Source organism: Elaeis guineensis, chromosome 14 (assembly GCF_000442705.2).
Source record: "Elaeis guineensis isolate ETL-2024a chromosome 14, EG11, whole genome shotgun sequence".
In the NCBI taxonomy this organism is placed as follows: domain Eukaryota; kingdom Viridiplantae; phylum Streptophyta; class Magnoliopsida; order Arecales; family Arecaceae; genus Elaeis; species Elaeis guineensis.
Genome location: NC_026006.2, coordinates 58,797,305 through 58,811,155, shown reverse-complemented (window position 1 = coordinate 58,811,155; position 13,851 = coordinate 58,797,305). Strand labels below are relative to the sequence as shown.

At 38.2% G+C, this 13,851-nt stretch overlaps 1 protein-coding gene across 1 annotated transcript; it reads left to right on the top strand.

Annotated features, from left to right (window-relative positions):
* Positions 1-827: 827 nt before the first annotated feature.
* LOC105057455 (exopolygalacturonase) lies at positions 828-8,989 on the top strand. Its single transcript, XM_073248291.1, has 7 exons — positions 828-1,037; positions 6,571-6,630; positions 7,630-7,716; positions 7,771-7,944; positions 8,040-8,329; positions 8,408-8,633; positions 8,714-8,989. Exons 1-7 carry the CDS (start codon positions 828-830, stop codon positions 8,987-8,989), a joined length of 1,323 nt encoding a protein of 440 aa, XP_073104392.1.
* Positions 8,990-13,851: the final 4,862 nt, after the last annotated feature.

The window sequence follows — 13,851 nt, the reverse complement described above, 5'->3', positions numbered from 1 at the left end:
CATGCCCACCCCAACGCCCACCGTCATCTCGCAAACAATCAAACTCGGACCACAACCACTAACAAAGGATGGACCCCATCGAGCTGGTACGGAGCCCGGAGGCGCCTCAGCCCCAAGAAAAGTATTCTATACACTTGTCGTCCTTCGGCCACGTGTCCCAACAAAGGCATGCACGTCATCACCAACACATGTAGCTCGCCGCGGCCTTGCTGCCACAGAAGTCCAGCCAGGCAGCCAGTACGTACCCATCCCGATCCTCTGCAAGCGCGTACGCACGCATTCTATCCTACCAAGTCCACACCGTTGATCAAACCACCATCTACCATACCCAAAGGACTCCCCATCAAACGATTTAAGCTGTTGGATCATGATCACACGGTCAGCTTTCAAGCTGCGGGCAGCCCGACGATCATTGATGAAATACATGAGCATACTTTTCGTGCCTGAGACTTCACAGGGGCACTTAGAAAGAAGAAATTATTATGTGGACCACGTCCAGATAGATCAGCCAAATCTCACGGTGGATAACATACCACGTTAATCCTTGAATTTCATGAATTTTCGATTGTGCGTTATCCACTATGCACCTGCTCCAAGTTTGTGCTGGTCTACCAAGGTATGTGGTCCAGGGCCCGGGCAACATGGGAAGGGAAAGATTTTTTTTTATTATTATTTTTTTATTTTTTATTTTCAAAAATACTCCCTCTTCTATCTTATTTTTAAAACTACCGTCCACATTGAAACCGTCAGATTTTTTTTCAACCGATGATTTCATGGCTACGTTGGTGCCGACATGGTTTTCTTTCTTTCTTTTTTTTTTTAGACGAATGGAGAGGAGGGGAGTGCGGAGGGCGGTGTCGGGAGGGAAACACGATCGAGGAGTGGTGCCAGAAGCACGATGGGCAGGGGGCTGCGAGGGGAGGGGAGGCAGTGCGGGGGGGGGTGCGGTCACTGGATGGGAGGCACGGAGGGGCGGTGGTGGCACTGCATGGGAGGGGAGAGGGAAGGCACAGGCGGGTGGCGGTGAAGCCGCACAGGTCGGTCGCTGGCTGCAAAAGGTCGGCCGGAGGGATGAGAGGAAGGAAAAGAAGAAATGAAAAAAAAGAGAAAAAGATAAATATAAATTATAAATAATTTAAAAAAAATATTTTAAAATTTATTTTTTAAAATTAATAATTTATTATTATTTTAAAAATCTATTTTGAAATAAAAGAAAAGTCATAGGCAGCATAAGGAAGGAGGTGGCCATGGGGGACATAGTTGAGGTGGCCCGAGAGGGGAGGTGGTTGGGGGTGCCAGGAGGTCGAGGGACTTGCAGAGAGAAGAAGGAAAGGAGAGAGGGGGGTGGAGGCGACTGTGGGGGATGCGGTCGTAGGTGATGTAGGGGGGAGAACAAGTGAACAAAAGAGTGGCATGAGGGGGGGTGGTTGAGGGTGCGAGGTGGGGGGAAGAAGGAAAGAAGAGAGGGGGGGCAAAGGTGGCCATCGAAGACATAGTCACAAGCGGGGGGGGGGGGCGGAGAGCGAGTAAGTGAACATATAGAAACACCATTCACAATGGTGTTTTCAAAAGCACCATATCTTTTGGCATTTTCAGAAATGCCATTCTCCATAGCAATTATCAAATTCAGATTTTTTTTCGATGACAAATTCATAAATTCCAGCATGGCGAGGAGGGTGGGTGAGTTGGCAATAAAAAAGTCATTTGGAATGGCATTTTTACGGTTAGAAACATCATTTCAAATGATGCTTTCTAAAACAACCCCATTCCCAGAAATAAAATGAAAGCCACCCCAAAACAAAAAAAAATGTTTAAAAAAATCACTATTATAAGAAACAACTTGAAGAATATATCTGCAGATGGTATGATTGATATGAGTATACTGGAGACTGCAAGGGCCGACATCTTCTTAATGCTGATTTATTAGGATTTCATGAAAGATCCCAATGGTTCTAGATAGTTCGATGAGGGAGGGATGATACTGGGACGGGCTAGATCGAGTCCAGAATTATTAAGGTTTCAGGCCAGAGAGCATCCAAATTGATCGCTTGAGGGCCTACGAGATAAAACGAACTGATGTTTTCAATAGTATTTGATCCCATTAAAATGGCCTATCTGAGAAATCACAGTTACAGACTTAGTTTTATAGATGAATGATATGAGATTAATTTAATGACTAGAACAATCTACATTTGCAATTATTATTAGAAATAATGAATGATTATTTGAAAATTAATATTTGTTTGATTCATTATTCATCATATATCATTTTTTTCAAGTAACTTTAAAATATGTATACTGTGGCCAATCTTATGAGATTCTAATAACTATTGTTCTTTTTTACTATGTGACTGTACATATAATCGAGAAGTTGCGGCAAAATAATTCTCTTTATATGATTTTTTTTACTTAGATAAAGCTATTCAAAAGGATGAAAAAAAAAAGATATATATATATATATATATATATATATATATATATATATATATATATATATATTGTGGTCAATCTTGTGAGATTCTAATAACTATTATCATTTTTCATTATGTGACTATGTATATAATTGAGAAGTTGTGGCAAAATAATGTGCTTATAATTTTTTATTTAGGTAAAGCTATTCAAAAGGATAAGAAAAAAGATATTTATACATTGTGGTCAATCTTATGAGATTCTAATAACTATTGTTATTTTTCATTATAGGACTATACATTAAGAAGTTGTGGCAAAATAATGCCCTTTATATGATTTTTTTTTATTTAGGTAAAAGTATTCAAAAGGATAAAAAAGAAGATATTTATACAACCCCTTCTTTAAATAGAAAAGTAAAGTCTTGCCTCTCAATGAAAACAATAAAAATCCGACCAACTCAGAAAAAAAGGAAAATCCTTTCAATGAAACCCTTCGATCTCCCTCTCAAAGATGCTACTGTCATTAGTGGCAATGATGGTAGATGGGCAACATTGTCGGTGCTGCCATTAGGAGAGTTGAAGGTGTGGGAGGAGAGGATCAAAGGAAAAAGAGAGATGGAAAGGTTTAAAAATAGTTAAAGATAAAAAATAGTAAAAAATGATGCATTTAAGAAGAAGCTTCGTTGAATTAGGATTATTGGATTTTCATAAAATTTATCCGATAAAGAGTGCCGCAGTCGGAAGAGGAGGCCCCTACCACTAATGTTTACTACTACCCCAAGCCAGTCCAAAACTCCGCTCCAAAGAAAGAGCTTGCCCCTGATGCTGGCCAAGTCACCCGAGAATATGGTGGGTTTTTGTTTGTGACTCAACGTCATTGGCCATTCTATTAAGATATTGCTTGTATGCTCTGAACCTTAGTTTTTCCTTTGGTTGTTATGTAAGGCTTTCCTTTGGTTTCTATGTATATCCTAATTGAGTACTTGGTACCGCTAAAAGAGAGGGAAAAATGAAGTATTTTGGTACCTAAAGAAAGCCAGTATGGATGATATTAAGTGCACCTTTCATGTAACATATTAGAAGCAGTACAATACTATTAACTGTTTGGCAAATCTAGTCTATAATTTCTTTTGATGGTATTTGGTCAATATATCTCGTCCCAAGTGGCTTCTTCTTTCTCCATGTTAATTGCCTACATGCAGTGGGGCTGGCTTCTTTTCCTGAATTGGTCTGAGGTGGGAGAGAAAAGGCCCGCATGCATGTGTAGCAGTGTGCTAGATAGAGAATACGAAAATATTTACGTGATAGCTTCCATATTATCTATGGGACTTATTCCTGCAATATGATTATTTCTTATTCTAGAGATACTTGAGAAAGGATGCAAAAAGAAGGAAGTTTAAGGATTTGAGGAGGCATAGATTCCACCGTACCAATATTTTAGAAAAAGGAAATCTATCATCTTTTTAATTAACTAATTTTGTTGCTACTAGATTAGCCAAAAGTTGCTTGTTTAGTTGGCGACCTCTCTTCTAAGAGCTTGCTAGGCTTTGATACTGCTATATTATTATTATCATCATCATCATCATCATCATCATCATCATCATCATTATTGTTATTATTATTATTATTATTATTATTATTATTATTATTATTATTATTATTATTATTTGTACTGTGTGAATGCGCGTGTGAGCATATGTTATCTTTGGTACTATAATTAGCACCGAGCCGGGGCTTATAGGCCTCCAGCGAAGTCTCAATGGACACAAGTTTATTCCAACTAGATAACAAAACAACAAGATGGTTGGGACCTATGAAGGATGGTTAAGATTTTTTTTATTATTTTAATAGTTGTAGAATGCGTGGAAGCTGGTAGGGTGAGAAAGTGGGACTACATGAATAGAATATTTAGAATGAAAAGAAAAAAAAAACTCCACCTTTGTTGGAATATGCTAGATAAGGGACTTGAAACTCCATCTTTGTTAGAATTCACAAAGTTAAAAAAATGAACAAGTCTCTGTAGAAATAAGGGTTCAGATACAATTCTCAACTTATCTAATGGCTTGCAGAAACTTATACAAATTGCTAGAGCAAGACTAAAATTGAATCTCTTACTTATATTTAGATGTTCTTTCACTAGGAGCATCTAGACTTCTATCAAGGTCCAATTGAACTTAAGAGGTTGGCTGAAGAACCTTCTTGATCTTTGGATTAAATGGAGGTGCAAGAAATTCCAAGCATTAGTTAGAAGAGTAGGGAATCAAGTTCTAGCTGCTCCTTGTTTTGAAACTTGGCAAGAGGAAAATGCAAGAATATTTCTTAGCAGGAGATACTCCATCTATATGGTACTGCAAAAGACTCTACAAACTTTCTATAAGTGAGAGCCCTAGTGCTCAAATAAAGTGATAGAGACCCATCAAATACTGCGCACACATCTTCTCATTGATCTTCCTTTTTTTTACTTCTTTTGGACTAGTAAACTTTATGCTCTTCCTTTCTCCCTTTGAGTCTCCTACTTTCTCTGGTATATATTTGCTAATCACTTTTTTTTCAATAGAGGGGGAAACTTTGTGTTTCCTCTATTTTATCTCACTAAGAAAGAAAGAAATAGGCCAAAAACAACCACAATCAATCAAGAATTTCAAGGAAAAGGAATCTAACATCATTGTAGAGATTATAGACAAATCATTGAGTATATGATGGCACAACCATTCAACAATAAGAATTTTCATGAAAAACCCCCTCATAGAAAAATCACAAGCAAAAAGAGAAGAATGTGCTACAAAATTTAAATAATAAGAGTACAGTGTTCTAAAATTTTTCTTAGGTTTCAGGATATTCAAATAATAAGAGAATAATTCTAAGTGAATCCCCTATCTCTCCCTCTCTTCTCTTCTCTTTCTTCTTCCCCACTCTGCAATTGGAATTCATCCAAGTGGGGAAGCTCCTCAAGAGCTGAATCTATGGTACTATATAGGCGCCATATAGACCACACCTCTAAGTGGGGAAGCTCCTCAAGAGCTGAATCTATGGTATTTTATAGGTACCATATGGACTATTATTTGAATACAGCCATTTAGCGTGATTTGCACGTCATTATTAGGCACCCAACTCTAATAAGGTAGATTTCACCAAATCTATTTAGAGCCAACAGCAAGGAAGAGTATTTAAAATAACACCCTGGAGTATTCACTAAAATACCATTTTTAATTATTTGCTTATCTTAGTTTAAGGTACCAATATTTTATTTACTATTTGTATTATTTTTGAACTCTTGGTTTGTCGTACTTTATGCTTCAGAATCTTAGTTTATCTAATGTTATGTGAGGCACCAAGGTTTAAAGTTATCCTATTTTTTTGTTTGTTTTGATTTATACGGTGAAAAAAAGAGGATATTTGCAATTTTACCCATCTTGACCTATTCCAATCTATTCCTCTAACTCAAAATAAAGTGAGATAAGGTAGGGTTGGAAATTTAAGTACAGTCGCAGGATGGGTTTGGGGTGCTTGGATCCATCCAAGGCGGTTACCAGTCAGCGATAGATATTTGGCTCCGAATTGTGGGGCAAAAGTAGGTAATTGGCACACCTGCCTCATTGCCATCCCCACACCCATTATGAACTCAAACCTCCATTATAGGGCTGGACACCCCACACAAAGTTAGGCCATAGGGCATATACGGAGAGGAACAGTATATTGGCTTCAAAATCTCATTGGGTACGTGAACGGTTAGATTTTGATAGCAAATGGAGGGTAGAGGAGAAACATGACCAAAATTAACTTTTTCATTCATAGCTATGGCCAAGAGAAGAGCCCACGCAACGTACAGATCATAGAGATGACGACCACTTCAATCCTATGATTCTAAACCATAATTCACTATACTTGGAGATGAGATGGTTAAGAGAGACAGGTATGTATCATGTATGCACACCTATAATGTTCCGAGACCCTCTTTTTAACTCCTTTTAGTGTATTCTGTCTGAGTAAAATTGGTCAGAATTTAGCTTGCTCCCTTTTTTTGATAGGGCTAGCTTGCTCCTGCAAAAGAAAAAAGGATTTAGCTTGCGAAAAAGTACATAATATGTCCTTGAAAATGACCTTGAAGCTATCTTGTTGGTCTTGTTTGATTCTATGCATGGCTGCATACTGTTGTGGGCAGAAGGTATTTGACGTGACACAATATGGAGCAATAGCTGATGGCAAGACTGACAGCACCCAGGTGGGTTTTTCATTGGATAGATTAATTTGTCCTTTTGATAGTGTTCCATACTATATAAAACTAGAATGGTTGTGGTTTTATTTTTGGTGTCATCAAGATTGCATGTGAAACAGAGGTTTGTGCAGATCACACTAGATGAAAATTGAGGAATATTGATGTTTCTGGCTAAACAAAATCTCATAAAGTTATCACAGCAGGGTGTGGGTTAGGTCATTTCTTTTTTGATTGTGTGGATTAGGTCATGCCATAAGGAACAATTAACACTAGAGTTGCATGGTGCTTAACATGCAATTTTCATCCATTGTGATTAGTGAAAAACATGGAAAACAAAATAATGATAAGAAAGGTCATGATTCGCTTTCAAAAAATGATGTGTTAAATGCAGCATGGGTGAATTCTATCACAAAGTGGAAATTGTTTCTTCATTATATGTGCATAATCCACTTCGATATTTGTGCTCTAAAAAGAATCATGTTTGAATATGTTGATGGGAATTCATTAGCCGCATTTTGCGCCAAACATGAAATCATAGTTGCTTTGTATTGTTTGCTATCTTATGGCCAAAAAGAATGCTCTTTTTTTTTTTTCATTTATACTTTCTTCTACCATTTGCTACATATATGGCCTACTTTTATATCCCCTTCATCACTTATATATAGACAAGAATATGCATACATGGATAAACCCATGGCATCTGGCAAAAAGTATAAATTAAGCATGTAATGCCTTGTTAATTTGACTATACTCTCCAAGAAACCACCAAAAACCAAGTTTGCAGAAATATTCAAATGCAAGTGTTAGTTTTTTGGACATAAACCACATGCATTGTGAGTTAGCCTTCTTGCGGCATTCCTATAACTAAAGAAATGGTGACTTACAAATTGCTCAAACCTCACCTACTGAGTCCTTTGAAGTGCTTCATGTAATGCATACAAAATCACATAAGGCTTGGACCCTGTAAATTAACTTGGCTGATTGTTTCATGTCTCTCATTTGCAGGCCTTCTCAGATGCTTGGAAAGCAGCATGTGAGTTCAATGGGTCTGCAAGCTTAGCGATCCCTCAGGGAACATTTTTTGTTGGCCCAGTAATTTTTAGAGGTCCTTGTTATAACAATATATCTCTAAGTGTCCAAATCCAGGGGACATTGAAGGCTCCCTCAAGACTCAACAACTTCACTAGTGTTGGCTGGTTAGAGTTCTCACATCTGGACAAGCTAGTGGTCGATGGAGGAGGCATTCTGGATGGCCAGGGTGCTGAAGCCTGGAACCTTACCACATGCCCAGGGCGAAAGAACTGCAAAAACCTACCTCTGGTAAAATTCTCTCATCCTTCTTCACAAAAAAATTCATGAGGTTTACTGATGTATTCAAGCATCGATTACTGTTTAACATTGTCACTGGCCTGCAGTCAATGCGATTCTGCAAGATTAGTAATGCAAAAATTGCCAACCTCACACTTCTTGACAGCAAAGGCTTCCACATGAGCATCCAAAAGAGCTCCAATGTCACCGTCCGAAACCTCAACATCTCAGCCCCTGAAAATAGCCACAATACTGATGGCATCCACATTAGTGGCAGCAACAATATCGATCTTGCTACCCTGACCATTGGCACTGGTGATGACTGCATCTCCATTGGCCAAGGGAACACTAATGTCTCCATCTCTAATGTCGCTTGTGGCCCTGGTCATGGTATTAGGTAAGTGTAAAACATAGAACACTTTGATGCTCAAGCTTTGGACTAAGTGTTTTCTAATAGGATTCAATGTTGATGAAGTATTGGAAGCCTAGGAAAGTATAAGAACGAGAAAAATGTAGCTGGGATAAATGTGAAGAACTGCACAGTCTTAGGCACATCGAATGGAATTAGGATCAAGACATGGCCCGGGGCACCTCCAAGTGAAGCCTCAGACATAATATTTGAGGACATTGTCACAGAGAATGTCTCTAACGCCATCATCATAGACCAAGAGTATTGCCCGGGGCATCACTGCAGTAATGAGGTATGATTCTAAAGTCTTACCTTTTTAACTGGCTTTTTTGGATTGATCATTTAATGTCATTTTTCTTTATTTTTGTGCAGCCTTCAGGCGTAAAGATTCGTAATGTCACATATCGACGAATCAGAGGGACTTCAAATAAAGCAGTTGCAGTGAATTTTATTTGCAGCCAATTGGTGCCTTGTGAGAATGTGACACTCCATGATATTAATCTGGAATTTGTGTCCAGTTCTGGTAGTTCTGGCATCACCTCCTCACACATTCAAAAAAACTCCTCACTTGTTCAAAATGTTACCTCCTCTTGTTTAAATGTCAAAGGGATGGCTTTAGGGATCCAAAAGCCTGCCACATGCCTTTAAGGTCACTCAGATTGTATACATATTACATTAATTTCTCATATGCAAGCTAAAGGGCCTCCTCAAATGAGACTCCATTTGGTGGATGTGTGAAGCCATTGCATTAACATATTTTTTAGGCCTTTTGCTTAATATCCAATATGTATTATATAGCAAATTATTGTGATAGGTGAGGTGATTAAATAGGCAGCCAAAGATATATATTTAACAAAGAGGAGAGATTGATATGGTAATGTTGTGGGTTTAAAAGAAAAAAGTTAATGATTAAGACCAAAAAATTATGATCTTTCTTTAGAAATAAGGCCTTGAACATTGGAGATCTGACATATTAGAACAAAACAGAAACTAAGATAATCTCCTTGAAAATTCCATGATAGGCTAACGGACAACTCTAATGTCATTAAACCATATATCAGTTCTGATCTAGTAAATCTTTTCCTAGAAAATAGGATGAAGCTCCACTGGAAGTTGTAGGTGGCCTGCAGTAGCATCGTTCTCTATTTTGTTGAACGAGCAAGAAAAAGCTATCCTTCTGCTCCAAAATACTAGCTTAAATAAATAATCCATACCTACCTGAAACAAATAATGAAGAATGCATTAGCTCACCTAGATACCCCGAACACATGGAGAACCAATATTAAACTACCAAACGTGGTAGTTTTCAGACCTTTTACAAACCATGCAAAATTATTGGAGCAAGTATGTTGGAAGGGATGTGAATTTAGACTGTGGGAAACAGTATTGCAATATGATTCATTGTAACAAAGCATGATGAAGAGGTATCCTACTGGCTCAATATGTTGAAAATCATTTTAATATTTCAACAAGGACTAGTGTAAGTGTCACGCCCCCGATCCGAGATTTGTGGATCGAGGGTCGCGGCAACCGCCGCATACTCATGAAGAACTCTCTCCATAAGCATGCAAGGCATCTCATCACGATATCAATGCATCGCAGCGGAATAAATTCAAATAATTATTATTCAAATATAATTCAAGTAATTAAATCAATGTCTTACATCCAATAAAATTTTACTAAAAACAATAAATCTAAGTTCAATGAAGTTGACAATGCTAAATCTCGCCTCTAAAAGCTCTGTCCCAAAATTTCTTCCCACGCTCGAAATTAATTATCAGAATCTGAAAAATAGAAAGAAAGATAATGAGCTAGACAGCCCAGTAAGTAACAAATATCTCTACCAGATATTCAAATATTATATAATTTTCAAGAACAATGCTGCAAATAACATAAAAATATATCTGATGCTGATTTAATGCAAATCCAATAATTTCAAATATTCACATATAATATAATCATAAATCCGATTCGATTCAAAACACTCGTAACTCAACAGCCTCGACTATGACCAACGTTTAACCCCCATTGGCGGGGTCCACAGAATACCAGCGCATAACCCCCACTGGCAGGGTCCAGAAATACCAGCGCACAACCCCCACTGGCAGGGTCCACAAATACCAGCGCACAACCCCCACTGGCAGGGTCCACAAAGTACCAACGTATAATCCCCATTGGCGGAGCCCACTGAAACATAGTTAGGCTGAGAGCATAAAATCCGATCTATATCAAAACACTTAGTACCACAACATATATCATAATCTTTCACTAAACATGTGCATAAATCGATATACCATAACATTTCAAAAGCACTTTTCTTTCAAAACATAATTTCATAAATCATGCATAATTTCAGAGAATAATTATTTATTTTCAGAATAAATATGGAATATCTCGAGAAGATGATTCATTACTTACCTTTCACGGAGCACTGAATGAATGGATCGACTAACTTCGAGGAGATTCTTCCTTGCCTATTATCCAAAATTATATTTTTTTCATTAATTTTAATTCAAAATTAAATCTATCAAATCTCAAAATCAAAGTCTCGCTTAAAATCAGACTCGTCTCTAAACTCGATCAGAATCATCAGATGAAGCCTTCCCTTACGCTAATCTTAGAAGGATGACTTTAGAGAAAGAGAAATCCATCAAGAGAGAGATCCTAGAGAGAGAAAATTTTAGAGAGAGAAAGTAGAGAGAGAAAGTCCAATTCCAGAGAGAGAAAGTCAGGGTTCGGATTGAAAGGAGAGAGAGAAGAGAGAGAAACTCTCTCTCATCAATTTCAATTTTTATTTATTTATTTATTTATTTACTTATTTATTTATTTACTTACTTATTTGTTCATATATATATATATAAATATATATATATATATTTTATTATTATTATTATTATTATTATTATTTTCTTTTTTTTTCTTTTCTTTTCTTTTCTTCTTCTTTTTTTTTTCTTTTTCTTCTTTTTCTTTCCTTTTCTTTTCTTTTTCTTCTTTTTCTTTTCTTTTCTTTTCTTTTTCTTCTTCTTCTTTTTCTTCTGTTCTTCTTTTTTTTTTTTTTGGTTCTTCCCACGCCGGAACAGGGGACCGGCGTGGCCCATCCTTGGCCGGGCCGTTCAGGCCACGGCCGCCGCGGCGGAGGCCGGCGGCCGACGGGGATCACTCCCCCGGTCACGGAGGAGGGTGGCCGGCGATCAATTCCGATCGCCGGCGTCGGAAAATCCAAGGAAAAGGGCCCAAAAACAGGGCGTCTTTCCCGACCGAAAGATCGGCAACATTCGTCGCCGGCAGCCGCGCACAATGCACGGGGAGGAAGGAGAAGAAAGAGGGGAGGAAGAGGGAAACTTACCTCAGCCTCCGGAGACCTCGTCGGCGGCGATCACGGCGAGAAATCAAAACGGTGACCGCGACTTAATTTTGGGAAAATCGGAGGGAAGGAGAGGGAGAAGAGGCCGATGATCGGTCTCAAGAGGAAGGGGTCTTCTTATAGAGAATCCTAGGACTCCGAGGGGTCCTAGGAGTCCTAATTTCCATGGGTTTTGTCGGAGAAGAAGACTCCTACCGGGAGTCTTCTTCCCGGTTGCTCTGTTTTTTTTTTTTTTTTTTTTTTTCGTTTCGGCTTGGTCTGGTTTTGGGCTATCACATTCTTCACCCCTAAAAAGAAATTTCGTCCTCGAAATTTTTCATACCTGTCACCATTGTATTGGAAGCCTGTGGATTCTGTTGAGTAAGCGCATAAACTCTTCCCTGGGTTTTAGAAATCTGTCCGCCTCCCTTCTGTTGTCCTTCATGAGTTCTTTTGCCAGCTTGATTTTCAGTATTTAGCGGGCAGCTAGCAATTTTATGATCCTTCTGTCCACATTTGAAACAAGCACCGGTATTCCAATAGCAATCCTTTTCTGCATGATTTTTACCACATCTGGAGCACTGCTCACCATCAATCTGTTGAGTCTTATTGTCTACTGCTCCCTTAGCTGATCTTTTGATATTTTTATTATTCTGCCCTTGGGTATCATTTGATTGTGTTCTCTTTTTTTGCCTTCTTTCCTTTTCCATGCGTTCTTCATTGACTTCCCTTTCAATTATCAATGCTTTGTTTACCACATCCGCATAAGTTATCAATTCATATGGAACCACTTATTTTCGAATCTCAGTTCTCAGTCCCATCTCAAACTTGTGAACACGTTCTTGCTCACCATCCACTAATCTCGGAGCAAATTTTGCTAACTCTGTAAATTTTGCTTCATATTCAGTCACACTCATACCCTTTTGCTTCAAATAAATAAACTCTTGCTCTTTCTGGATTCTTATACTCCGAGGAAAATACTGATCATAGAATGCAATCCGAAATCTTTCCCAGGTAAGTATTTCGCCGTCTTATTCATGCTTGCGCTGTAGTCGCTGACACCAGTTGTATGCTTCTCCTTGTAGTAAATAAGCTGCATATCGAATCTTTTCTTCATCGAGATACTCTTGGACAGCGAAAGCCTTCTCCATCTCCATTATCCAGTTGTCAGCCTCCAAAGGTTCAGTAGTCCCCTTGAAAGCTGGAGGAGCAAGCTTTTTAAATTCTGAAATATTATTCCGTTGTACTGGTTGCTCTCCATGTTGTGGTGGTGGATGCTGATGTTGTTGTGTATCTCGTTGTATCTGTTGTTGTTCAAACATTTGTTGCTGCATTTGTTATTGCGCTTGTACCATCCTGATTAGGGTCTGCATTAACTGAGCCATATCTGGTTCCTGACGTGCTCTCAAAGCACTCCCATTAGGATCTACGACTCCTTCCTCTTGAGGGGTGCCACTGGTCAGATGGGGAGTGCTACCATCCCGTGGTTGTGATGTTTCTCTTGCAATTTCTTGAGTAGTTCTTGTCATTCTACGGGGAGGCATGATAACCTTGTAGTAGTAAAACCTTATTAGATTCATTGATCTATTTGTTATGATGGGTTTATTATGATGCTCATACTTTAACGTCCCAATATTCCTAATGTTTACCCACCTACACTCATACTATGTCAAATTCTATGTGTCATAATTTATCCACTTATGCTCTGATACCATATTAATTGTCACGCCCCCGACCCGAGATTTGTGGATCGAGGGTCGCGGCAACCGCCGCATACTCATGAAGAACTCTCTCCATAAGCATGCAAGGCATCTCATCACGATATCAATGCATCGCAGCGGAATAAATTCAAATAATTATTATTCAAATGTAATTCAAGTAATTAAATCAATGTCTTACATCCAATAAAATTTTACTAAAAACAATAAATCTAAGTTCAATGAAGTTGACAATGCTAAATCTCGCCTCTAAAAGCTCTGTCCCAAAATTTCTTCCCACGCTCGAAATTAATTATCTGAATCTGAAAAATAGAAAGAAAGATAATGAGCTAGACAGCCCAGTAAGTAATAAGTATCTCTACCAGATATTCAAATATTATATAATTTTCAAGAACAATGCTGCAAATAACATAAAAATATATCTGATGCTGATTTAATGCAAATCCAAT